At 44.7% G+C, this 26,943-nt stretch overlaps 1 protein-coding gene across 3 annotated transcripts; it reads right to left on the bottom strand.

The window, feature by feature from the left end:
* Positions 1-1,801: 1,801 nt before the first annotated feature.
* ZBTB2 (zinc finger and BTB domain containing 2) lies at positions 1,802-25,853 on the bottom strand. Of its 3 annotated transcripts, none has more exons than XM_060167393.1 (3): positions 25,828-25,853; positions 25,360-25,527; positions 1,802-4,568 (listed from the first exon to the last, which is right to left on the bottom strand). In XM_060167393.1, the coding sequence occupies exon 3, from the start codon at positions 4,502-4,504 to the stop codon at positions 3,197-3,199; it is 1,308 nt and encodes a 435-aa protein (XP_060023376.1). In that variant the 5' UTR covers positions 4,505-4,568; positions 25,360-25,527; positions 25,828-25,853; the 3' UTR covers positions 1,802-3,196. The 3 variants fall into 3 exon arrangements, with proteins under 3 accessions (XP_060023376.1, XP_060023375.1, XP_060023377.1); XM_060167392.1 differs by lacking the exons at positions 25,360-25,527; positions 25,828-25,853 and adding exons at positions 10,908-11,092; positions 24,823-24,895; XM_060167394.1 differs by lacking the exons at positions 25,360-25,527; positions 25,828-25,853 and adding an exon at positions 4,983-5,095.
* Between the last annotated feature and the right edge of the window lie 1,090 nt (positions 25,854-26,943).

The following is a 26,943-nucleotide window of genomic DNA, read 5'->3' as shown; positions in this document are numbered from 1 at the left end:
GAAAGGGGGAAGGGCACAACCTTTAAAAGAATGACATAGCCATAGGACATGACAAAAACTGGTTAGAAGAAACTAGGTCCAAGATGGCAGAAGACTTGACTTCCAGAGGACTTTGTACCTCATTATACGCTCATTGTAATACATTAGCATATGCTAAATGAATGACACACCCACCAACGCCATGACAGTTTTGAGGCCAACCATAAAAGGCCAAAAAGTGGGTGATGGCCCATTCATGGAAATCTCCGCCCCTTCCCCCAAATAATTGGAATAATCCTCCCACTCATTAGCCTATAAAATTACCCAGCCCATAAAAATTGACGACGTTGTATTTCAGGGCCCTCTTGCCTTCTGAGATGGCCCACACTCTGTCTGTGGAGTGTGTTTCTCTAAATAAATCCACTTCTTATCTGTAACTCTGTCTCTCATTGAATTCTTTCTGCGACGAGATGTCAAGAAGCTCAAAATCACCAGGAACAATACCATCAACTGAAATGTCCGAAGCTTATTTAAACTGGTACCATCAAAAACTCAGAATAAATTATTAGTTTATAACCTCTTGGGATTAAATAGGTACCGAGTATCCCAGGTAGGGTGGGCTTCCTTATCTGTACTCAGCTTTTGGTTTGGGGAGGCAACTGGCATTGTCCAGGTCTGCCACATGGAGGAGGTGGCCGCAAGCTGCTAAGAGCCCCTGCACCCCAGCATGAGTAGGTGAACACAACACCTACCCTTCCTTCTCCATCAGGGTGCAGGCACTCACCCCTCTCTCTTCATCCACCAGATCCTTTGTGATTCCCATGACTTTCCGGTCTTCAAGACCCCTGTCTGCCTGAAGGGCTGTGGAGGCACACCTTGATTATCCCTTTCAGATATTCAGAGGAGTTAACTAGGCACAAGACTCTCATCTAAGTTGGGAGATGTGAAGATACAGTAGTACCCTTATCCGAGGTTTCACTTTCTGCCGTCAACTTCCATCTGAATAAATGGAAAATTCCAGAAATAAAAATTTATAAGTTTTAAATTGTGGCCATCTGAGTAGCAGGATGAAATACTGTGCCGCCAACTCCATCTCTCCTGGGACGTCAATCACCCCTTTGCCTAGCATATCCCGCCTGTTAGTCATTTAGTAGCCGTCTGCGTTATCAAATCGACTGTCAGGGTATTGCGGTGCTTGTGTTCAAATAACTCTTATTTTACTAAAAATGGCCCCAAAACGCAAGAGCAGTGATGCTGGCAATTTAGATATTCTCTTACTGTGTCTAATTTGTAAATTAAACTTAAGTATGTATGCATAGGAAAAAACATAGGGTATATGGGGTTTGGTACTGTCTACAGTTTCAGGTTCTTGGAACGTATCCCCTGAAGATAAGTGGAGACTACAGTAGTCTTTTTAAAAAAAGATGAAATTGGTAGAAACCTCTTAATATTTAATAATCTAGGTTTATATAGCCTGTATTTGTGTCATCTTTAGGCAAACACCTTAGCCTCTTTTCTACCTCCTTGTAAAAAAAAGTTGGATAAGACAATATCTAGACCCATTTGTGGTCAAACCCTGATTCTTCATAGCATCTTCTTATATCGTTGACTCATCTGATTCTCACAATCTTATGATCCAATGGCGTTATTGTCTTCATTTTACAAGTAGAGACAGTACCACTCAGGGTAGGGGAATTGCCCAAAGTTCAACAGATAGAGAGAGGCGGAGACACAGCAAGAAATTGACTCTTGGAGCAATGCTCTCTACTTGGCCTTCCTGCATCTTTTTGGGTAAACAAAGTAATGCATAGATAAAATCATGTACCCATTTAGTCAAATGTTTATTCAATGAAAGTATGTATAAAAACTTACAAATCTGCGAACTCAACTATACATGAAATAGGATGACGGGATATTCAGTTTTTAACATATACGTACAGCACAGTTATTAACTGTTCTTCCCTTTCCCCTTCGGTCCTTATTTCTGGCTCCTGTTTTATCCTGTGAGACCATTCTGTTACTGGCCTAAAGGAAGATTAATGGACAACTTTTACTGCTTTCAGGCAGATGGAGGAAATTTGTGTTTAAAAAAAAAAAACTGGAGACTAAACATCAAAATTAAGTTTTTTCCCAAACAGCACAGTTAAGTGTTTTGTCCTGATTTCTCTTTGCCATTTTTGATGCTTCAGTGAATGTTGCCAGTAAACTATTAGCAGTAACATTTAAAGTCATTGAAGTTGCTACATCCGCTCACAAGTTTCCCTGTAAGATGCATATTCCTGTATCCTTTTCCCCACATACACACACTGATTTAAAAGCAGCTGACTGGTGCTAAAAACAAATTTACCACTGGCAACTGCTAGAATGGCATGTTGCTTTCTATTCAGAAAGACAATCTATAGAACAGTACTTTCAAATGTGATTTTTAAAACAACTGACACATTTGTCAGAAACTAAAACACAGTATTTTCTTGTTGTTCAACTTTGAAAGAAGCCAGCAATTAGATAAGGCATTTGCATTAATTCACCTGTTTACATCAAGTATCCACACATTTTCTCTTCCAGACACACAAACTCACAGCTTGTCATGTTTTATCCAAAAATTAAGATTGCCATCACATTATTACTTTTTCTCTTTTGTGTTTTGTTCAAGTAGATTTCTTAACTAATAATTTTTCTTAACTGGACATAATCTCAAAGGATGCATTCTGAAATAAGACCTCTGGAGGATAAATACTAACAACGTTTTCTTGGACTTAAAGTTTCCCCACACCTCTAAATTTTGCATAGTACAGAGCCCCACTGTATCTCTAAGCAGCATGCTGTATTTTCAGACATTGTCTTTCTGAGAAGGAAGACTTATTACCCAGGGAAAGTCATAATTTTAGCTTACCAAATTGCATTCGAATTGTTTTGTTTCGTTATATACCCTTCATTAGTTCCAATCATCCAAAACTTCTCGAAGTCTATTTGAGCTTATAAGTACTACTGACCATTATCTTTCCAATATCCCCTGAATTAAAGTAAATATGTTCCAGGTTTATAATGCACAAAGCCTTTACGGAGGAGGGGGGGCTGGGGATGGGGCAGGGGGAGGGGGAGGGAGGGGCAGGGACCTGTTTGTATCATGCCACGGAGAACAAGAGTTCTGACTTGGGGGAAGGGAAGGAAGATAGTCTTTGTAAAAATGACAGTTTTTTAAAAAGATAAGTAACATTCAGTCTAACAACACTGTTTCCTGCTCCTTTTTGATGGAAGCTAACACTGGGCGGTCGGGCTCCGTCACTTCAGAGTCCCCACTGCCCAGGAGAATGGACCGCCCCTCGTCTAGGGCGAAAACGTCTGAGTTCTGGTTTTGGCATGAATGTTTAACAACCTCATTGGGAGTTGAGAACGTTTTGTCACACAGGTTGCATTTGTAGGGTTTGTTCGTCTGTACCAACATGTTGTCCATCTGACTGCCTTCCTCAAAGGTGCAGAGTTCCAGAGTCTGTTTGTCCACCATGGTGTACGTGTCGATGCTCTGGTTGAGGCACACGTGCCGGGCAGCCTGGTTGGCCCTGCAGAAGCTCTTGTCACAAGTGCTGCATTTGAAAGGCTTCCCGGTGTGTATGTACATGTGCTCCCGCCAGTGGCTCTTCTGGATGAACTTGCGACCGCAGATCGTGCACTCGTACTTGCGCCTCTTGACCTCCCTCTCCTGGTCCGCCTGCTCCAGGTTGTCAATGTCCGCGATGTCTGAGGGCGGCGGCGTCTCCGAGTGCGGCTGCCCGTCGATGATGGGCGAGTCCGAGATGTGCCGCAGCTCGCTGTCGCTGATCATCCCTGCTTCAGGCACCTCCATGGCGTCTTTTCCTAGGTCCGCCGTGTTGCTGCAGAGAGACAGGGGCACGCGGCTCTCTCCGGGCTGGCTGGCTGTGAAGGGGACCCCCGTGTGAATCTGGAGGTGCTCCCGCAGACTGCTCCGGAGGGTGAAGCGCCGCCCACACAGGTGGCAGGCGTAGTACTTGGGGAAGCTTCCGTTCCTCTTCATGATGCTGGGCTTGACGTGGGCTATGGTGAGGGGCGCAGGCTGCTCGTCCGAGGAAGAGGCTTCCAGATTGGTCTCCTCCCCGGGGGCCGGGGGAGGAACAGGAGTGGAGACGAGGTCGGGCGACAGTGAGGTCTGCAGCGGGTCCGAGGGGGTCATGTGTGTCCGATTCACCTGGGTCAGGTTCGAGGGCAGCTGGGAGAGCTGGGAGGCCTCAGGCACCTGCTCCTGGCTCATCCTGGACGGCTGCGGCCGTGGCTCTCGGCCAAGTTTCTCCGGCGCTGAAGCAATCTTGGTGGCTTGCCGCAACTGATGATCTGCAATCTGGATGCCATACAAGGAAGACGCCAGCGGAAAGACCTGGTCAGGATGAGAAAAGGCTCCTTGACTGGCCAGGCTGGCCTCCTGGATCAGCGGGTAAGCGTGGAGAAACTTGATCCCCTGCTCTAACCGCACCGGGTCGATCAGCTGAGGGGCCATCTTCCCTGTGTACATCAGATGCAGGAGGTAGCTGAAGATGTCGGGCTGGATGTCAGTGGGTTTCAAACGGACACACTCACTGCAAGAAACAGGCCAAAAACAAGCCTGTGAGTGAACGTCAATTCATGACTCAAACGACAACATAAAGCCTGGGGGAAAAACCCAGTACTTATAAAGGCAAAAGAAACAAGACCATCTCACGTATATCTTACTGTTCATTTCATGAACTAGAATACTGGAGCCTATATAATTTAACTCTAATCCTATTAAGAACAGAGAGAAATACAATAAAGATATTTTAAAGGACCGAGAAAGGAAAATTTATGTTAAACAAATGTGGTATCTTAACTCATAGACTCCTGAAGCAGTTTTTCTCCTAGTAATCTACGTAAAATTATATCATATATAAAAAACTTTGTGTTTTATGGAGAGGATCCATTGCTTTCTATCTGAGAGTGGCCTGTGACCCAGTAGATGGTTAAGAACCACTGACCTGCAGATCTTTTAGCTAAATGTCTAGGACTCTGTATTGATCCAGGGCCATCCAGAGCTCAGCAGATCTTTCAAGGTAAGAGTCAAACAATATAACATGGAGGAGCTGGACTAGTGCCTAAGAGCAAGACAACAAAAGCGAGAAAAAGGAAAACCTCATTTTACCCCCGCTCTGCAACCCTCTGCTCTTGCCAGCATGAGGATGGGGTGCTGTAGAGCTGGGAAGAACAGGAACGGCAAACCACATTCTAGCTCGAATGGAGTCAGATCACTGCCCCAGCATTGCCAGATTGCATGAAAAGCAGCTCTGGGACAACTCAGTTCCTTAACAAATGTAATCATCCTCATCATTAGAACTGTAGCTGGGATTTTTTTTTAAATTGTTTCTAATATTCTCCAGTTATCTTTAAAAGAATTAATTAATAATTATTTATTGGCTGCTTTGGGTCTTCATTGCTGCGCGTGGGCTTTCTCTAGTTGCGGAACACGGGCTCTAGGTGCGTGAGCTTCAGTAGTTGCAGCACATGGGCTCAACAGTTGTGGCTTGCAGGCTCTAGAGCGCAGGCTCAGTAGTTGTGGTGCACGGGCTTAGTTGCTCCGCGGCATGTGGGATCTTCCCGGACCTGGGATCGAACCTGTGTCCCCTGCATCGGCAGGAGGATTCTTAACCACTGCGCCACCAGGGAAGTCCCTGCAGCTGGGATTTATAGGCATTTTCTCATTTAATTGCCATTAATTCTCATTTTACAGATAAGGAGTTAAGGTTCAAAGGGATTTATACCTTGCTCAGTATCAGAGTTAGTAAGCAACAGAACTGGGATTTAAATTTGAGTCTAACTCCTAAGCCAAAGCACCAAGAGTCTTCGGAGCATGAAGACAACCCTGTGGAGTAGATGAGGCAGATCTGACTATTCCCATCTGACAGACATGGAAACTGAGGTCCCCCAAAGTTAAATGATTTATCTGAGGTAGCTAAAGCAGTTGTGGCAAAATTGATTTTAGAACTTTTAGACTTTAGTGTTTGCATCATCCCAGAAACAGCATTCTGATTCAAGCAACAATAATAAAAAGGTCCCAAGAACTCTCCCTGGGCCCTTAGGGAAACTCTAATGCATCATTATCAATCAGTGAGATGTATATCTACATATTATGAGGTATGTGTGCTATCACACACTGAGTGAATATATTCTATAGACAGTGCATTTAAAAAAATTTTATTTATTTAATTAATTTATTTTTGGCTGTGTTGGGTCTTTGTTGCTGTGCACGGGCTTTTCTCTAGTTGCGGCGAGCGGGGGCTAACTCTTCGTTGTGGTGCGTGGGCTTCTCATTGCGGTGACTTCTCTTGTTGTGGAGCACGGGCTCTAGGCACCCGGGCTTCAGGAGTTGTAGCATGAGGGCTCAGTAGTTGTGGCTCATGCGCTGTAGAGTGCAGGCTCAGTAGTTGTGGTGCACGGGCTTAGTTGCTCCACAGCACGTGGGATCTTCCCAGACCAGGGCTCGAACCCGTGTCCCCTGCATTGGCAGGCGGATTCGTAACCACTGCACCACCAGGGAAGCCCGACAGTGCATTTTTAAACTTTAAAGACACCTTCCTTGAATTCCTTTAGAATTTACAATCATTTTTGATTATACCACTTATTACTATTAGATTTACTATTACTATTAAGCTATTTATCTTATTAACAAATATTTTCCAATATGCTAAAATAGTATATTCTGCTCTTCTAAATTTAATATTTTATTCTGTTAAAAAAAGGGGGGAAAGTGACTTTAATAGCAATTTGTGACAAAATAGATTTGGATAACTACTGCATCGCTATCAATGTGTGTATATTTCAACATGATGGCATACAAATAATCATGTGGAAAATGTTTGACTATAAAGTATGGAAGCCAAAGAATAAAGATCAAGCCTAAAAACCAGCACCCCTTTGACGGTAGAAAGAGGAAGAGTTTATGTCACTCTGTTTTTAAAAAAGACACACAGATCATTCGTGTCTTTATTGGGTGGACCTCCCTTTAAGCACAAGGTAAGTACCAACAATATTATGTGAATACTAGAACATATTTAGATGTTTTAGGGAAATTCAATATTCAAAATAAAGCTGCAGGGATTAGGTGTGCTGAAGGACACTTTCATAATGTAAGCAGTCAACTCCTGATTGAAGACTTAACTACTGGGGATCATTCCAGGGCCAGGCAAAGGCCTAATGAACCGGAAAGCCACAGGCCTTCAGAGATGCAAATCACCCCCAGGAGACCATAGGGCACCTTTTGTTCTGTGGGTAGGAATGCTCCTCCGGGCAGGAGGAGGGGAGAGTGAGCCCCGCTGCCCCCAGGGCAGAGAAGAGGGAAGGGCAGAAATCCAAAGCAGGGCTACATTTTTCAGCATCCATGAGAGGTAAATACAAAGCAGGGCCCCTTTCCAGAAAAACTCTGTTGTAAGTTTTATAATTTCCCCTTATTTGTTATTGTATAGGTTGTCCTCTGTCTACCGACTGTGAATGGAGGTGACTGGACAGTAAATCTCTCAAATTTTAAAGAACTTCATACAGTTTCTGATGGCAAAGAAGGGATGGGTCTGGGGAGGCCCCGTCCACACTTCAGCCAGGCTTAGAGGGAGAAGGAAGGACTCCAGGGGCCGCAGAGCTAGTGAGGAGCCCCCAGGGAGAGGAAAGGGCGTGTCCCTGGGGTTTACTGCAAGTGCCCAGGGCTCTGGGAGGTTTCCAGATGCCAATTTATCCTGATTTGTTCACTTTTTTTTCTTTTCTTAAAGCAGAAGCACATAGACACACTCAAGACACTTCAGAAGTTATTTTAAAAGCTCCTTAGGGCTTCCCTAGTGGCGCAGTGGTTGGGAGTCCACCTGCCAATGCAGGGGACCGAGTTCAAGCCCTGGTCCGGGAGGGTCTCGCATGCCGCGGAACAGCTGGGCCCGGAGCCACAACTACTGAGCGTGCGCTCTAGAGCCCGTGAGCCTGGAGCCCGTGCTCCGCAGAGGGAGAGGCTACCGCGATGAGAGGCCTGCACACTGCAGCGAGGAGTGGCCACCTGCTCACCGCAACTGGAGAGAGCCTGTGCGCAGCAACTTAGACCCAACGCAGCCAAAAAAAAAAAAAAAAAAGTTAGCAACCAATTAAAAAAAACCCAAAAAACTCCTTATGTTACGTTCCAGCCATTGCTGTCCTTGACGGCTCTCCCTCCCAGTCAGCCAGACCTCCTGTCAATTTGCTCAAGCTTGCTCTGGGCCACTCTGGTCATTTGCAAGTGCTCTGGGAAGGACACAGCTCTCTACAATATGCTTACACCTAAGTGGTTTGATTTGCAGATGTCTGTTTGACATAACACTTTTATGGAGGAAAAATATAGTTTTAGCACAGCTACAAGCCCTTCCTGTAAACTTTCACAGTCATTTACATTTTCAATCTTTCCTTCACTAGACCCTTCAAGTAAAAGTTGGGCTTAAAGAACTTTGAAAGTAAAGATTTTAAAATAACGTTAGATGTTGTCAGAGGTTGTACTTAGCAAGGCCTGTCTCTGTTTTATTTTTGAGAGCTCCAAGTCTGCAGTGCTACATGATTTAAAACTTTCACTTAGAGAGTGTCCATAAGACAGAGACATCTAGTGGTAACTGCAGACATAAAACACTCTTCTTAAGTGTGAAAAAACTGTATTCTTGGTCTATCTCTACAGTAGCCAGCAGTTAAAAGCATGGCTGTGGTCTTCGCGCAGTATTCTCCTCTCACCAGAGGTGGTCAAGGCCTCAGGCAGCCCAAATGGCACGCGCCAGCTCTGGGGCAATAACACACTGTTGCTGAAACTTGGCTCCTCTCTGCACCAACATCACATTCCTTTGTTAGAAAGGTCTTTGCTTACTGTTCTACACTTAAGTTTCCTGCATCTATTTAAAACTCATTACATTATATTCTTTTATGCCTCAAAATGAAAACCTGTCCCTTTGCAAGACAATTTCATTCACTGCGTAGAGACTTCCAGTGCCTATTAGCTGTGATGTCTCTGACAATGAAGGAAACAGAAGCATCCTTAGTGTCCCAAGATAAAGCAAGCTCCGCCTGCCATTAATCCTACTAATCCCCCATTCTGCTCCTCTAGACATTTATCAAGTGTCTATTATGTACAAATCCCCGAACTATTGGCTGCAAATGTTCAAAAACATTTGTAAAACCCAGTCTTTGCCCTCAAGCATCTTACAAATGAGGAGGGGTGGTAAGTAAGTATGCAAATAACAACAACAAAGGGAAAATATGTTGCTCGTACAAAACAGCATAAATAAAGTGCTATTGAGAGAGGAAGAGACTGTTTTTCATCATTTCGGCTCACTTGACTGTTGCGGGGGCGGAGGTCACGGAAGAGGTGATGTGTAAACTAGAACTCAGGGAGTGGGCAGAAGGCCAGCAAAGCGTGGTCCAGGTGGGCGTGCGGTCGGGAGACAGGCTGGAAGGAGGTCAGGCTTCATGCCTGCAGGGCCTTGAAAGACAGAATGAGGAATCTGTGTGCTAATTTGATGTGTGATGGGTGTCCTCTTGGTTTCCAATCAAAGGAGTAACACAATCTGGTAGGTTTCGGATCAAAGGCACACTCCAATCAAAGCAATGCTTAGGAATATTAATCTGACAGTAACGTGGAAAATGATTAGGAAATGGAAGTGAGAAGGGAAGGAAAGAACTAATGTGAGAGGTAATTATGAAGAAAACATGATTTGGGCACCGACAGGATACGATTTTAGAGAGATTTTTAGTATGGTTTACTTGAAGATAAAAAAAATAGGGAAGTCAGAGGGACTTCAGGGAAGACTTAATTCAGTTTTAGGCATGCAAAATGAGATAAAAGAGGATATTCAATTCTAGATGTCCAGCAGGCAGCCTGTGGCCTTGGGAAATAGAGTTCTGGAGACAGAGAAAGATCAAGCCCAGAGCTGTCAACGGGTTTCCAGCAGAGGCAAGACCCAGGAAAAGATGAGCGCCCATCAGGAGAGGCAGAGAGAAAGCAGCGTGGAGACCCCACTCACCAAAAGTGCAGGAGGCGCCTGTAGAGAAGGCAGAAAAACAAGGGGGATTCAGAGTCATCAAAATGCAGGTGACAGCCCTTCAGAAGGAAGAAAACAGTCGCAAAGGCTGCAGAGGTCAGGGACGACAGAGACTGGGAAGAGGCAGTGATTCTGATGAAGAGGAGACCTTGGAAAAATGATGCCAGTGGAGCGATGGGTGGAAACCACAGTGCCAACGGAGAGGAAGAGTGTGGGATGAGGAGAGCGGAAGCGAGGCCATCGGTCATCCTTTGTAGAACTTTCACAGTGAAACAAAGGAAAAGCAGCACCATCTCGCAGGTAGACAGCCGTGTCATGGAAGGGCTGAGCCTTCACAGGCTTGGGGATGGCAATGGGGGCACAAGTATAAAATGGAAAGTACAGAATGAAAACTACAGGGTAGGATCTGGGAGCATAAGGGCAGGAGGAAGATTGTTTTCCTTAGACAACCAGGGGCCCTTTTCCCCAAGACAGAGAGATGGGAAGAAAAAAACTGTGCAAAGATAAGGAGACTGAGACATTTTAAGAGAGAAAAGAAGGAAATTGTGGGAATTCAGGCCGCCAAGCTTCTCATTAGGAGACAAGGATAAATACTCAAAGCCTGGGGGACAGCCGGGACGGGGCCGGAGGAGTGAGAGGAAGCTGCCTTCGTAGTGGACCCGACCCTGCCGCTCCTGACTGTGTAGGTGACCCCCAGCGTGGCTACCCGGAGGTGGAGGGGCTGCTCGGGGCAAGCGAGGTGATGAGGGACTGGAACCTGGGGAGAGGCGGCGAGACCCCCGGTGGTGATGAGGGCGAAGCGCATGTTCACGGGAAAGAGGGCCACGGAAGTTCAGAGTCTACAGTCATTAGATTATTATCAACCACGTTAGTTACCTGGTCTGATGGACAAACAACATCTTAAAGTAATTGGAGAATGAAGCAAGAACTGATTTGTGTGCCTTGAAGTACACATCGCCGATGGCAACCGTGCAGTCACACAGGAAACCAAACTCTCGCTGAGCGTTTAACTGTTGCAGAAGAATAAGTCCATGGTTGGCCAAATCCATTTTTTAAAAAATCTGCAAAGCAAACAATTTTGTTTTAAGAAAGATGATTCACAAATAAGTAGTGTCTTTATAGTCACCAACAGTAATGGTCACGGCTAATATGTCAGGCACTGCTAGAAACGTTACATAAATTCACTCAGTCTTCACAACGGCCCTGTGAAGTAGTTCTGTTGTTACTCCCATTTTACAGATGATGAAGTTTATGGTGAATTCGGGGACTGCGTGCTTTGCCCAAGTTTATACAGATGGTTAAGTGGAGGAACCAGGAAATGGGCCTGAGCCGTCAGCCCGCCAGACAGCAAACGTTCCTGGATCTTTTGTCTTTGAGTTTAAGATTCCAAACGCAAATTCTAATGATCCATCAGAAGTTGTCCAACCTTCCAGAGAGAGAAGTAAATTAAGGTGCTGGGGTGTGGCCACAGCAGGGTAGGGCCAAGATCTCACCAAGTCTGGACAATCCTCCAGCTCCTGCCGTGGACAGGGCTGCAGCCGGCAGGGCTATAATAACCCCACATGGTTACTCCTCAAGGGTGAGGGCTCAGGACTGCTCCTCTTCTCCATCTTTTGTGGCGGAGGAAATGGGCTTCGAGAGGTGCAAGTAGTTAGCCTGGCCCATCTGGCCAGAAGGTGGGGGGAGTCAAAACTTAAATCTGAATGTTCTGACTCCAAGGTTCTAACCTCTTTAATTCCTCATACTTCAGCAAACCACATGGCCTCAATCTATTTGTAGTAGGGGAACTGCCTCTGGGGGAGCCGGTGTATCAAATCCTGATGTGTTCCTTCCCACAGGCAAACAGCATTTATAAAAGCCCAGCACACAAATATCAACATTATACTCAACAGTGTACTTAATGGGGAGAAAGAGCGAATGCTTTCTCCTTAAGACTGAGAACAACGCAAGGATGTCCATTCTCACTATTCAATATAGTACTGGATATTCTAGTTAGAGCAATAAAGCAAGAAAGGAAATAAAAGGCATACTGACAGGAAAGGAAGAAATAAAACTGTCCCTATTTGCGGATGACATGACTTTTATATACACAGAAAATCCCAAGGTATCTACAAAACCTCCTGGAATTATTAAATGACTTTGGCCATGCCACAGGATACAAGATAAACATATAAAAACCAATTGTAGGGCTTCCATGGTGGTGCAGTGGTTAAGACTCCACCTGCCAACGCAGGGGACACAGGTTCGACCCCTGGTCCGGGAAGATCCCACATGCCGCGCAGCGGCAAAGACCCAATGCAGCCAAAAACAAACAAACAAACCCAATCGTAATTCTATATACTAACACTGAACACGTGGACACTGAAATTAGAAATATATCATTTATAATCATACAAAAAATGAAATACATAGATGTAAATCTAACAAAACACGTATAGGACTTGTATACTGAAAACTACGAAATGCTGGTGAAAGAAATCAAAGAAGATCTAAATAAATGAAGAGACATACTGTATTTATGTTTAGGAACACATAATACAATTTTTTCTAAACTGATATATGGGTTTGATATAATTCTTTTCAAAATCCCAGCAAGATTTTCTTTGTAGATACAGACGAGAATATTCTAAAATGTTTATGCAAAGGCAAAGAAACTAGCATAGCTAAAACAGTTCTTAAAAAGAGTAATAAAGCGGGAGGAATCAGTCTATCCAATTTCGAGATGTATTATATAGCTACAGTATTCAAGGCTGTATGGTACTGACGGAGGGATAAACACACAGATCAATGGAACAGAATAGAGAAACCCACATAATTATGTACAGTAGATTTTTGACAAAGGCACAAAAATAATTCAGTGGAGAAAAACAGTTTTCAACAAATGGTGCTGGATCAACTGGACTTCCATAGACAAAAAAAAAAAAGGAAAAGGAAAAAAGAAAAGAAAAAGAACTTTGATCTCTAAGTCTCATATCTTACATAAAAATTAACTCAAAATGCATCACAGACTTAAATGTAGAACACCAGAACTATAATTTTTTGGGAAAAAAATGGGATAAAATCTTAGAGAATCTAGGATTCACCCAAAGTACAAACCATAAAAGGAGAAACTGATAAACTGTACTTCATAAAAATTAAAAACTTTTGTTCTGAGGAAGACCCTGGTAAGAGGATGAAAAGACAAGCTAAAAAGTAGGAGAAAAGAATGTGATAAAGGACTAGTATCTAGAATATATAAAGAATTCTCAAAAGTCAACAGTACAAAAACAATCGGATTAGAAACCTAATGGGCAAAATACCTGAAGTGAGGATATGCAGATGGCAAACAAACACATGAAAAGACAGTTCAATAGGGATTAGGGAAAAGCAGATTAAAACCACAGTGAGATTCACCACATGCCTAGCAGGGTGGCCAAATATAAAAGAACAATAATCAAGTGCTGGCAAGGATGCGGAGAAATGGACTGCTCATGCCATTGCTGGTGGGAAGGTGAAACGGTGCAGCCGCTCTGGAAAAGTAAGCAGTTTCTTTAAAAATTAAATATTTAACTACCATACTACCCAGCAATTGCACACATGGACGTTTATCCCAGAGAAATGAAAACTTAGGTTCACACAAAAATCTGCACCTGTATATCCACAGCAGCTTTACTCCTCAGTTAAAAACCAGAAGCGACCCAGATGCCCTTCGATGTCTGAACAGTTAAAACAATGTAGTATGCCCAAACCACAGGAAACTACTCAGCCTTAAGACGAAATGAACTACAGCAACAGGCAACAACCTGGGTGAATTATGTCCCCAAAGGTTACATACTGTATGATTCCATTTACATAACATTCTTGAAAATTACGGAAATAGAGAACAGATTAGTGGTGGAGGGGCGAGGGGAGAGGAGGGCAATGATGCTTGGCTGTATAGAAGGGCAACAGGAGGGAGCCCTGTGGTGACAGAAATGTTCTGCAGCTCAACGGTGTCAATGTCAATACCCTGGTTGTGATGGCGCAGAATTTTGCAAGATGTTTCCATTAGAGGAAACTGGGTAAAGGGTACATGAGATCTTTCTGTATTATTTCTTGTAAATCTACAGTTATCTCAAAATAAAAAGCTAAAAAAGGAAGGCCCACCACACATTAATTAATTAGATTAAAAATGGATAACCACGATGCTTAACTTCAGAATCAGGGAAGCGACTGTGGAGAGAGCATTACCAGTAAGCTTAAAAACAAATATAGAAACAGAAACACATCGATTCTTACTCAGCTGGTGCTCAACGCCTCACCCTCCTGTTCTAGGGTTAGGGTTAGGTTCTGGGGATGAGCTGGCAGATACAGAAATTGACAAGTGTGCCCTAAAGTAAACGAACAAAGTGGAATGATTCTTTAAGAGACTGATCTGGTCACAGAGCAAGACTCCAGAATGTCAAGTACCGTGTTTTCTACCAAGAGCTATATATCCAAGCATGAGGGGCAGGAGAGCCATCCCTGTTTGCAGGAGTTTGAGTGTGAAGAGACCTGGACTGTAGTCTTGCTTGCAGGTGAACATCAGTGGCGTGGATCGGGAACTTAGTTCCCCAGTGTTTTCTGCGTATGTCAGAGAAGGCGAAAGCATGAAGATCAGGAAGGAGAGACAGGGACATTGCCAGGTGGCAAAGTAACCGGGATGACTAAGAAACATCGCTCTCATCTGACCTCCACCCGGATATAACTTCAGAAACTTGCCTTCAAGGCTGTTCTCTGAAAAGCGCCAGAACACTTCCTTTCCCATCTTACTAACTTGCCTTTCTCTACAAAAAGCATAATACCTATATGTCATTCATTTACTTTCACACCGACTTGAGCTATTTGAGGTTTTGCTAACCACATTTTACAAATGAGGAATCAGGCTTAGGGAAGTCAGGTAGCTTGCCCAAGATTATAGAATACCTAAGAACAAGAAGTAGGGTTTAAACTGGGGTTCATTTGATTTTTTGGAACACACTACATACAAGTATGTCTGTTTAAAATTAATAGGGGATTCTTAATGTCTACTTTAAAGTGTATATACTTGTTATAAGAGATTCAAATATTATGGACACACAATAGTGTCCATCCACCCCACCCATTTCCCCACACTCTGGCCAACACTGGGTATTATCACTTTTTAAAGAATCTTTGCCAATATCGCTTTTTACCTTCTATGGATTTAATGATGAGCTGAAGTATATTTTTATGTCCTCTTGCTTCTCTTCATGAGCTTTGCCCATTTTCTATCAGGTTATTTGTTCTTTTTTCTTATCTGTAAAACCCTTTGTATATAAAGAAAACGAGCCCTTTGTCACATATGTTGCTAATATTTTTCTCTCTTTTGTTTTAGAGAGATTTTTGACATATAAAATTTTCATCAAATTTATCAACATCTTATAGGACGATTTTGAGGTTTGGGATTTTTACATGAATGGCTATATATCATCTCTTCGATTTAGCAAAATGTATGGCTCTCCCCTTGTTCCAAAACGGACTAACGTAAGTATCTTACTCAGATCATAAGAATAAAACTATGATAAAACTGCAAAACGTTTATTTTTAAAGAGGGTCTACTAGTTATTTTAGGATCTCAATTTAGGGGCATCTAGAATAGGAAATGAACTGAATGTGTCTTTCAAATACAGGAGGCAGAACACATGTCCGGAGTCTCTGAAAAGTGGAAAAACCAAATGAAAGGAGAAACAAAGAAAATGTGTCATATGTTCATATTTCACATGGGGGGAAAATCCCATACAGATCAATTTTTAAAAGTCTTCTTTACTCTAGAGACCAAAAAGCCTTTCTCAGTGGGAAAAAGAAAAACACCCCCCTAGATTCTCACATATATAAATGAACCTGAGAAAACGGGGTAAGAGGGTAGAGGGAGGAGAGGGTACCGGGCTTGGAGCATCTCAGGGAGCTCCTGCCCCACCCCCATCCAGCTGACAGTACCGCCCTTTCACCAATCTTCTTCCCTTTACACGGCCCCCTTCATAATCATTTCCATGAGGCTTTACTTGCACAGAGCTGCGTAGGCTGAGGATGCAGCATCTTCACGGGTTGGCTCTGCTCCAGGCTACCCCGCCTTGAGGAAATGGACATCTGCTCTTCCCACCGCCATCAACTGCTCACCCAACCATATTGCTGCTGCCCGCGAGCACTGAAATGGCCCTGCACTGCCCACCAAAGTCACTGATGGCCTCTTGCTCCCCAGCGCAATGGAAGAGTAGTTTATTCAACCTCTCTGCCGCATTTAATACCCTTCTTCCTGCTCCATAAATACTCGGGCCCTGCTTCCAGGCCACCGCACTTTGGTTTTCATCTCACCTCTGGCTATTCTATTTTAATCCCCATCAAGATTCCTCTTTTGATCCTCTGCTTTTGGTCCACAGCCCACTTCTCACTCTGAAGACTCTCTGTGGTGATCTGGTCCACTCCCACTTGGCTGCCCCAAAGGAACCTTAAATTCAGTCTAGGCAAAACAACTCAGATCCCAAAGGGACAATAAAAGCGATAGACACAAACCTGTTCCATCTGTATCCCCAGCTCAGCGCATGGCTCCATCATCTACCCCTCGACCAAGACAGGAACCCCGACTCCCCTTTCAGCCCTCTACCTCTCACTCCCCATATGCCACCCACGTGCCACCAATTTAAACTCTTTATCCCACCCCACGCCTTAACTCTACCTCCCTACTCATCTCCCCGTTTCCAGCTCTAGCCTCTCCAACCTATCCGTATGAAACAGCTAGAACCATCTTTTCAAGGGCAAATCTGATGTTACCATCCTGCTGAAAGTCCTCCTCTTGTTTCCCCACCACCTTCAGGATCAATCCCAGATTCCTCAACATGGCTTACAGGTGACCTCACCGCTGCTCACTCTGCATTCCATGCTCTAGTGCTAATCTAAACTATTGGTTTCCAGACTTCTGGGCTGCCAAGACCTACTAAAAACAAACCAAGCAACCTTGAAACTGGGGGTCCAACAGAGTGTGCTCCCTCTTTATTTTGAAAGAAAAGACATAAAATATTTACATACCTGCTAGGAATGGAGGGCTTTTCAACATAAAAAGGTAGACAGGACATAACTTCAGAATATACTTCTAGAGGAAGTACAGTGGCACTACATTCAACATATGGAAAAAAATTTTTTTCTAATGCAAAAAAAATTACAACATAAAGTTTTACTTTATGACATTAAGTTGTGCCTAATTGTTTCCTTGATACAAGACTGTCTGTTCGGTGGTCTTTACCAAGTGATCAACAAGTGTCCCATTGTTCTGAAGTCCAGGTATGATCACAAATCCAGTTTTATCTGAGTATGTTGACGATAACGAAGACAGAATGATGTATTTCACTCACTTGGGAAATTCTGGGTGAACAGATAAACTGCAGTTTTCTTTGCCCAGAAAATGTCCTGAATGCCCAGGCCATTCTTGGGCTCCTAACAGAACATAACACTCACTGCTCAGGGGCCTCCCTCTCAAAGCTGAGCAGCTCAGCAACCTGATTTCTGCTCACATGGTCAGGAGACGGGGCCTGTTTGAACTGGGCCTTGGAACTTCTGTGCAGGACCTTTGAATGTGCCACTTGCAGAGGGACCACCACTGACCGCCTGCCCCTCCCCCCCAGCTCTACTTGTCCTTTGCAAAATTTCCCTGACCTTCAAGACTGGAGGGTCTTCTTACCTCCAGAGCCTCTGCGAACCTGCCTGATGCTTCTGGAAAGCCAGCATTGAGTGCTACTTATCATCTATTACTTTATCCCATGTGCCTAAGCATACTGTCTGAGGTTCAATATTTGTTAAATAAATTAAAAACTACATGTTTAGAGAGGAGAAGAGTGTTGAGTTCCAATCATTGGTTGGCCCCTGACTAGTTGGGTGATTTGGGGGTAAAAGTTCAGTTTCTGTTTTTCCTAGATTAACTCCAAAATTCTCATCAATTTAATGTGTGCTATATTTTGGAACAATTTTTCAATTTTAAAATGTCACCTCGTGTTTCTTCATGCTAATAATTATGTTCTTAATAGTGCTTTATAGTTTGTAATAACCCTTCACACACATCATTTAATCCTGGTCAATACCATGGTATATTGTCTTGTACTATTTGTTTCCTTATTAATTATAATAATAACCACATTAATAATAAATGACCACTTATGTGTCAAGGATTAATTAGCCTTTTTCCAGAAGAAATTTAGACTTAGGGAAGTTAAGTAACTTGCCCACATGCAGAGCCAGCTCTTAAGAAGCAGATCTGGGAAGTGGTCACGCACATGATGAGAGCTTCCTAAGGTGCCAGGGGCAGTGGATACAAGTATGAAGAATACACAGAGTTCAAGGGTATAATCAAGTAAGTGCACAGATTTCTAATAGCCAACTCTGATAAGAACTATCAAAGAAAAATATAAGGAACTATGAGGCATAAAACTAGGGTCTAATTTGGGGATTGTGGGTCAGGGAAGGTGTTTGTGAAGAAATACAAGTTAAGGAGATATTTAAAGAACGAGAAGAGTTAACTGGGCAAAGGTAGAGTATTCCAGGCAGAGGGATCAGCATTTGCAAAGGCCTTAAGACAGGAGGGAACAAGATGCAACTGAGGAACTAAAAGGTCAATGTGGCTGAAGGGCAAAGAGCCAGAGACGAATGAGGCAGGTGAAGCTGAAGACTCGGGTTTTGTTAAGGATTCTGGTCCATATCTTAAGAGCAGTGAGGAGCTCCCAAAGGGGATTTGAAGAAAGGTGACATGACCAGATGTGTACGATATAAATATCATTCTGAGCTGATCTACATGATCAGATGGCTGCAGCTGAAGGGCCAACCAAACAGGGGATGGTGGCAAAGAGGTGGGCAAGGGGAGGCCTGTTAGAAGTGGTTGAGAGGGGAGGTCTTCCAGTGGTTTAGAAGAGAGATGACAGATCGGGTGGTGGCGATGAAGAATGACAGAATTTGAAAAACAGAAGATAAAAAAATCAGCAGAACTGGTTGTTGGTGGATTCAATGGAGGAGGGTGGGGGAGATTCAGGTGTCCTAGGTAATCCCCAGATTTCTAACTTGTGTAACTGGATAGAGCATGGGGCTCCCCCCAGTGGTGGGAGCACAGGCAAAAACCCAGTTTTGTGGGGGAAGATCATGAGGTTAGGTCCAGACACGTTGGGATTGAGATGCTTTTGAGACATGCCAGGTAGGGATGTAGGGTACTTGTCGGTCAGTAATGTTGGTCTGGAACTCCGAAGTCTTGTCTGTAATTTATGTCAGAGAGTCTTTGGAGAAGCCAGGTGTGTCTGACTCTAGAAGTCACATCCTTAAATCATTACATGATAGTTCAAAGAGGTTAAAACTAACAGGAGTCCACTGAACCCTGGTCTTCTGGGTGTAAATTTCACACTCCTTCCACGACACTACCTTGCTCTGCAGGTCATTCCTAAAAGTTCTTACCAGTCGTAGTCACAGAGGGCCAACAACCTGACATAAAACTGAAGACCTATATAAAGCCCCCACCCATTCAACACTATAAATGGAACGTTAAAAAAAAAATCATTTGTCTTTCCTAAATCAGAATAGTGAGCAGAGAGGAACTGAAGACAAGTAGAGATAAAGAGGGGAGTCAATTGTTAAAAGTGAGATTGCACAGAATGCCTTCTTATGTACGTACAGGTGTACAAAGTGGCTTTTTTCTTAAGCAAATTCAGAGACTGTAAGACGTAACATGTTGAAATAAATTAAAAACACTTTCCAAAGCCAAATACAAACAATCATTTATATTATTTAATGCTTTGGGTTTTGCCTTCACCACTGTATCACTCTGAAAATGGGCTACTACCTAGATGTCGAGTGCTGTCAGCTGCCATCACACAGCACACGGTGGGCTGATCCTTAAGTAAATGACTCATCTTCTGGAGGAACAGCTGAATGGGACGTATGTAATCACATTATATTTTGACAACCCAAGTTCCTCCTTCATTTTTGGTATAAGAACAGGAGACCAAAACAGCTTTTGGGAATTGATGATTCACTTTTTAAAGATAATAGCCCTTCTAAGATACTAAATACCACTTAGATTACCCATTTCAAGGGCACTAAAAGGGTCCTCTGGAGTCCTTGATTTTATTTAAGTGAAACATAAATGAATATTGTAATGCACAGGACACCTCAGTAATAGAAAAAGCACTACCCACAAGTAAGATTGATTCTTTCAAGTAGTAGTTTAGACCACTTACCAGGAGGAAAAAACTGCTTTTTCAATTAGTATTATTAATAATTAATATTTGAGGGCCTATAAAGTAAACTTGAATGAGGCTGGTTGTTTGAATTTTAATATATTTTAAAACCGTATTTCGAGGCTAGGAAATGTCGTTAGTTGTGATGATAGGTTGACATATTTTTCTTAACATTTCTTTAGTCAATCCTCCCCATAGTAATTAGGAAAAGGAGGGACATACACTTACCACTGGCACTTATTCTGACTTTGGAAAGCATTGCATTTGTAAAAGATTTCTTTTTAATTGTATTTTGCTTAAGTTAACATTAAAATTAGTTTTTAATTTCTGAGTATAAGTTGAAGTCAGAAGGAGGGAGTTCAGGGATAGTTCAGATGTCAAGGAGAAGCAGGTCAGAGATTTATGGCTAAAAAGAGTTGATATTTAAGTGATAATTTGAAAGGTATTATGCTACAACCAACTTTAAGGAAACTTAGATGTGGATGTGACCACACAGCAAAATTTAAAACCTAATCTAATTTGCTTCTAATAACCCTCCAAAGTAGAGATTGCCTTCCTTTTTCATATGTTGTATGATTGATTAGTAAAATGAATCTGAAGAAAACATAATCACCTATAGGTGCAGCTCCATGTATGCCAGAGAGGAGCTCCAAATATATTTTAACTCAGAGACTTAACTGACTAATTCACTTCAATATTTTATTTCAGGGTTCTCAAACTTTTTGGTATTAGGACCCCTTCACACTCTTTACAATTACTGATGATATCAAGAGCTTTTGTTTATATGGAATATAACTATTGATATTTATATTAGAAATTAAAACTGAGAAATTTAAAAACATTTATTAGTTCAATTAGACATAGCAATAACAAGCCCGTTGCATGTTAATATAAATAACACATTTTTGTGAGAAAAAATTATATCTTCCAAAATAACAAAAAAATAGTGAAGTGGCATCTTTTTATATTTTTACAAATCTCTTTGATAGAAGACAACTGGATTCTGCATTCACCCTGCTTCTCCATTTACTCTGCTGTGATGTCTGTTTTGGTTGAGTATTAAAGAAAATCTAGTCTCACCCACATACGCAGTTAAAAAAAAAAAACAGAAAGCATTTAAGTAGACTTTTCAGGTAATTGTGGATATTCTTCTTTGATATTACACCAAAACTTGACAAGTGGTAGTTTCTTAAAGGTTAGCTGTGCGATCTAAAAGTTTTATACATCAATGAATGAAATTTACCTGCTCAATTACAGTAAAATTCATTGCTGTCTCTTACACTTTGAATGGATCGTTTACCCATTCATGACTTTTAACACTGCCTATTGGTTATTTGGAAAATGTCAGTTCATTGAGTTATGCAGATCTCCCCGATATTGACACATTTGGTCAACAGTGAAAAAGGCCAGTAACATCTTAGTATCATTAGGAAAATAACTTTGACCTTATGGAACCCTGAAAGGGTCCTGGGGATTCACAAGGGACCGTAGACCACACTTAGACAATCCCTGTTCAGAATCACTCTGGGGACATGGAGAATCTAAATGACTAGGCGGGGCATAGAAGAACATGTGTACGCTCTGAAATTGTCCTCACATTATTTTGAAGTTCACCCTTGCTTCATGCAGAACTTAGGGGTGCACAATATTTAAAGAAACTGTACGCGAAAGCCTCTTGTAAAGTAAAAGATTTGTTTGATAAGTACTTAACCAGATATAGTAAAGTGTTTTACAAATTCCTATCTTTGCATACGGAGCTTTCTTGATGTGAGAATGTCACATGATGCAAACCTCAATGCGTGTGAGCTGGGGATTCTGCATTTGAGCATAAATACCAGCCTCAAACTTGCCTAAAGTCTTCACCGTCTTGGCCAGCCAACTCCTTATAAGTGTTCTTTCTGTGGCTACTGACTGCATCAAGGGCATATCAGCACTGTAAAACACAACCGTATTTACTATGGATTCAAAGAAATATTTAATGATTTAAGTTTGTTAATAAAAATTACAACCTACTTGAGCATAAAAAAGGTTAAGAAGTATTCTTGACCTAATGCTTAGAATGTTAAATTTCTTTTTCTTCAGGGGAAAAAAAACTCTCAATTCCCTTTTTGGTTTTCAGGGTCATGCTTTGCGACCCAAAGATCATAAGGAAGTAGGAAAAGTGACCAATGCCCTGTTGTCAGGTGGACTTTAAAATTTATGGTAAAGTCTCGGCTGACCAGCAGTTCCTCCCTTACTGTGATGGCCTGGCGCTACACTACGTGCCCGGTCTCAAAAGTTACTTCACAGAAAGGTGAGTGGGTCTAGGGATGAAGCCACAAGCCACAGGTAAGAAATGGTAGGAGAGTCTCCCAACTCCAAAGCAGCGGACCCCAAGCCAACGCCACAGGTCAGCCTTAGGCATCTCCTTCACTTCCCACCTCTATGTTGGTGATTCTCAAGCCGGGGAAAAAGCATATCCCCTTACACAGGGACATGTATCTTCTTGGAGGAACTGGGGTAAATGCAATTTTATATAATTTAATAAAATTTTTATATCACAAAAGTGCAGATTTTGGAGGACAGTGCAAAGTTCATATTAACCATTAAGATAAGAAAGAAACTGTCATAGCTTTTATTCTATGACCTAATACGTCTAGTGTTTATTCTCTGCTGCTGGTGTATTCCACTGGAAGAGTTGGCGGAGCACCGGGTATTTACGTCCTCTCTGAAGAGAAGCTTTGAAACTGGCAAGTAAGCAGCTGGACTGTACAGCAAAGCTTTAGGGGTGGTTTATCTGCCATCCCGTAACAGGGTTCCTCCACTGTTGACTATCTGTGGCACCGATACCATTGGTATGCCACTTCTTGTACTTTGAGATCTGGTGATGGTTTCAACACAGGTCAAGTCTTTGGCTAGAAAATAAACTTATACAAACCACACAATAATGAAGTGAGAAACGCCCAGTTTACAGGAATGTATTATTAGTCGTAAACTTCCTTCTTCAAAATTACTTTTAACAGTTTGAAAATGCCCTAGACACATACCAAGATCACTTAGAATGCAAAATAAAAATTTCCTTTAACAATTAATTTTGGCTTGTAATAAATCAGAGAAATTAGGGTTTAAAATGTCTTAGTTCTGATTTCCTAATAAAATCTCAGGCCCCTCAGACTAAAATGCTCGTGATATTTATACCCTGCTCCAGTGACCCATTAGGGGTCAACATAGAGGGTCGGTCCTAGGAAGGACTGGGTTGAAGGAAACCCAGAGCACCTTGGAATTCTGCTTGAGCCCGTGATTCCAATCTTTTTAATGCTTTATTTTACTAAAACAATAACCTATGAAAATGAATAGACCTGAGACTCACACGCCAAGGGGGCCCATTGTATGATGAAGAGCTAAGGAACACCGCAAACTGGGGGCGGGGCAACGAGCCTGGGTTATTTCCCTACGGCATAATTAGGAGTTCAGCAGTTGAAGTTCTCGCAGTAAATAGCGTAGCAATAACTACATTTTCACTCTGCCCAACCACTTTCTTGCCCGCTCTGCTACCCCTTTCTTTACTGCCGTCTTAATTCACTACCAGCTAAAAGGAACAAAAACCTCGCTTCCTAAGCACCTTTTGCATCACCATGTCTCTTTGCAGCCTTGTTTAAAAATGAATGGTTTGGGGGTTTCGCTACACCGAGGAAACGACTCTGGACCCAGGAAGCAGCCTCCGCGCCCCAACCTCCCCTCCGCGGAGCCCTACACGGGTGTGAAGGCCGCATCGGCCGGGAGCGCGGCTCGGAGGCCGGCCTCAAGGCCAAGCAGCCAGCAACCACAGCGCAGCTCTGGGCTAGCCTCGGCCTTACCGGAGGCGTAGATCGCCCGTGGAGCGGAAGCTGGAAGCCGCCGCTCAGCGCGCCCACCCCCGCGGCACGGGCGGGGGCCAGCGTTTCCCCCCACCCCCTGCCAGAAAGCGGCTCAACGGCCACCTACTCAGCCTAGTCCCGCCAGCCTCGCCCCGCCAACGGCGGCCGCCGAGGCCGGGGGCGGGGCCAGGCGCCGCACACCCCGGCCCCGCCCCCATCCCCGAGGTGCTGAGGGGAGAGGAGGAGCGACGCACTTGGGCCGCGCCGCACGCTCTCCGCTTTCCTCAGTCCCGCGTGCGCGCGCGCGCTCGCCCAAGTCCCGCGGAGTTTAACACAATGCCGACGCCTACGCCGTGCGCAACGCCCCGGCCGGCGCAACAGCTCCGGCGCCGGGGGCGGGGGGGGTGGCCAGACAGGGCGAGGGGAAGAGCGCGCGCGAGAGCGGGAGACAGCGCGAGACCCGAGGAGGCCGGAAGCGCGCGTGCGCGCCCCCGCCCGCGAGCGGGGAGGCGGAGCCGCAGCAGTAGCGGCAGCAGCTGTAGGAGCCGCTGCAGCTGGGAGAAGCGCCAGAGAGGCCGGGCCTGCTCCGGTCGGACCGGATCCCTCCCCTCCCCCTCCCTCTCCGCTCCCCTCCCCCAAACCCACTTCCGCAGCTTGCAGCCTTGCCGCCGAAGAAGCAGCGGCGGTAGCAGCAGGAGGCGGCGGCGAGGCGATTACGGAAGGATTACGCACCTGACGGGCCGGCCTCTTGGGGCTCCAGCGCGGGACGCTCACCGGCCGCCGCCGCTCGGGACGCGCTTCGCGGTGGCGGCGGGAAGGGAGGGACCGGCGACGGGGAACGGAACGCGAATCGCCCCCCTCCCCTTTCTCCCTCCCTCCCTCCTCTCCGCCGCCCGCCCTCTCGGCTTCCGTCCCCTCCCCCTCGCGCAAAGGCCCGGATGGAGCTGCTGCCGACTCGCCGCCGCCTGGCTCCGGGGGATGGTTTTGTCAGGCGGCCAGAGCCCCGGCGCCAGGCGCAGCCGCCCCCGCCCCTGCGGGGCGCCCGTGCCCTCGCTTCCCAGAACCGGGTCCCCGTGTGGTCCGGGCCCTCCGCCTGCCTTCAGCTGAAGCCCCGGGACTGGGGTCATTCGTCTTCTTTGTTGCCACCGTCGCTGCCGGAACCGTTTGCGAGCTCCGGTGGCCCCCGCCCCCCCCTTCGCTTTCCCTGAGCCCGGGCCGGGGGCGGCACGTGGGCACCGGCCCCGGGAGGAGGAGGCGGTGCGCGCTTACCTGTCGCCGGTGTCGCTGCGGCGGGGGGTGTGGAGGAGGCACCGCTGGGCAGCCTTGGCCGTGCTCTCCCCGCCGCCGCCGCCTCTGCTTCTGGCTGCTGCTGCTGCTGCTGCTGCCGCCGCGGTCGGTGTCTCCGGCGCGGCGGCGGCGGCGGCGGCGGGGCTTTTCCTGTCCGGTTACGTTAAGGTCACATGACCGAGAGAGCGGAGCGACTAGTGCAAAGAGGCTGAGAGCGGCTCCCGCCGGGGGGGAGAGGCGGCGAGAGAGCTGTGGCGGCAAGAGCCCCCTCCGCCCCCCCAGCCGCCTCCCCTCCCCCCGCCCGCCTCCGCCTCCTGCTGCTCTGCCGCCGCCGCAGCCGCCGCCGCCTGCAGCACTAAGTACGCTGCCGCTCCCACCCAGGCTCCGCGCTCTACTCCAGCCAAACTTATGCAGACCATGTGCAGCCGAGGCGAGGAAACTTCTCTCCACCTATTGGGGCTGGAGGCTTGAGTCACAAGCCCCATGTTTACATGAAGTGTTAGGTAGGACAGTCCTGGAGATGCTCGGGGAAGGGATGGAGAATTACTGCTTGGATCCTTCTGCAAGCTTGTGCTTGACATCTCTGGCCTATAGCTTTGTCCCTCTGCTTCCCGTATTAGCATAAATTTTAACCTTGAAAGACTTGAAATGGATTGGACTTGAGAACCAGGGAGATAGTTGTGAAATTACTAATACTTTTTTTTACCGCCAGTGGTAATTGAGAAGGCATACTGGAGTAGACATGCTTGTTGGTGCTGTGTGTAGAGGTAGAAGTGCTTCCTTACAGACCAGATGAGTGTGATGTAAGACGTTTCTGTTAGGATTGAATTTGGTGCTTATTTCAGTAATTGGGTTTTAGCTTATGAAGCTTTGGTCCAGAAAAGTCGAAGTCTGCAAAGCGTGTTTGTTACTTACGAACAATTTACTCTCCTTTTAAGCTTTGGTCTCTGAGATATTGTTAGAGTGGCTTCCAGAGTTGGCCATTCTGTTAAATTTAGAGGTCCTGAAATCTTTTAACGGTGAGGTCCTGAAACATGGTAACAGGGCAAGCATGGGGTTTAATATTCATTGATGGTCATTCTTAACATGTTAAAGTTTACTTTTGCGTCGTTGCCATTTTGCTAGAATTTTATTTATATCTTTAGAAGTATGATTTAGTCCTTTGAGGAGTGCATTTAACGATTTGTTTTACATATCTAGGATTTTGAAGACTTAAAAAAGAATATGGCTTGATTTGTAAGAAAATGGAGGCAGCAGTTCCTAGGCTACTCTGGTTTTAAAGCATGCTATCCTGGATATAAGCTCCTTGATTTGATGTGGAACCCATTTTGGTTGACACAGCCAGACCTAAGCACAGTGCCCTGGCACGTAGTTCACAAAATACTTAAGGCGAGTTTATTATCTTAAGACAGTTAATTTAACGTACAGCAGTGTCCCTGCTAAAAATCTGCGTGTGATTCGGTAATCCAGTCGTACCTGGGGCTACTGATGACTAATTCCTTCTTCTTTGAAGACAAAATAAGCAGCTGTGTAACTTTATTGGTCCAGAAGTGAGTAATAGATTTA

The sequence above is a fragment of the Lagenorhynchus albirostris genome, chromosome 12, assembly GCF_949774975.1.
Source record: "Lagenorhynchus albirostris chromosome 12, mLagAlb1.1, whole genome shotgun sequence".
NCBI classification, from domain to species: Eukaryota; Metazoa; Chordata; class Mammalia; order Artiodactyla; family Delphinidae; genus Lagenorhynchus; species Lagenorhynchus albirostris.
The sequence above is the reverse complement of the archived record's forward strand: the minus strand, read 5'-3'. Positions and strand labels throughout refer to the sequence as shown.

What these genes read in the sequence shown, in the direction of transcription:
- ZBTB2 (XM_060167392.1), bottom strand. Translation starts at nt 11,080, where the DNA reads ATGGATTTGGCCAACCATGGACTTATTCTTCTGCAACAGTTAAACGCT. An exon ending in TTGTTTGTCCATCAGACCAG is followed by an intron (nt 4,569 to 10,907) that starts GTAACTAACGTG and finishes TGTTTCTTGCAG; the next exon opens with TGAGTGTGTCCGTTTGAAAC.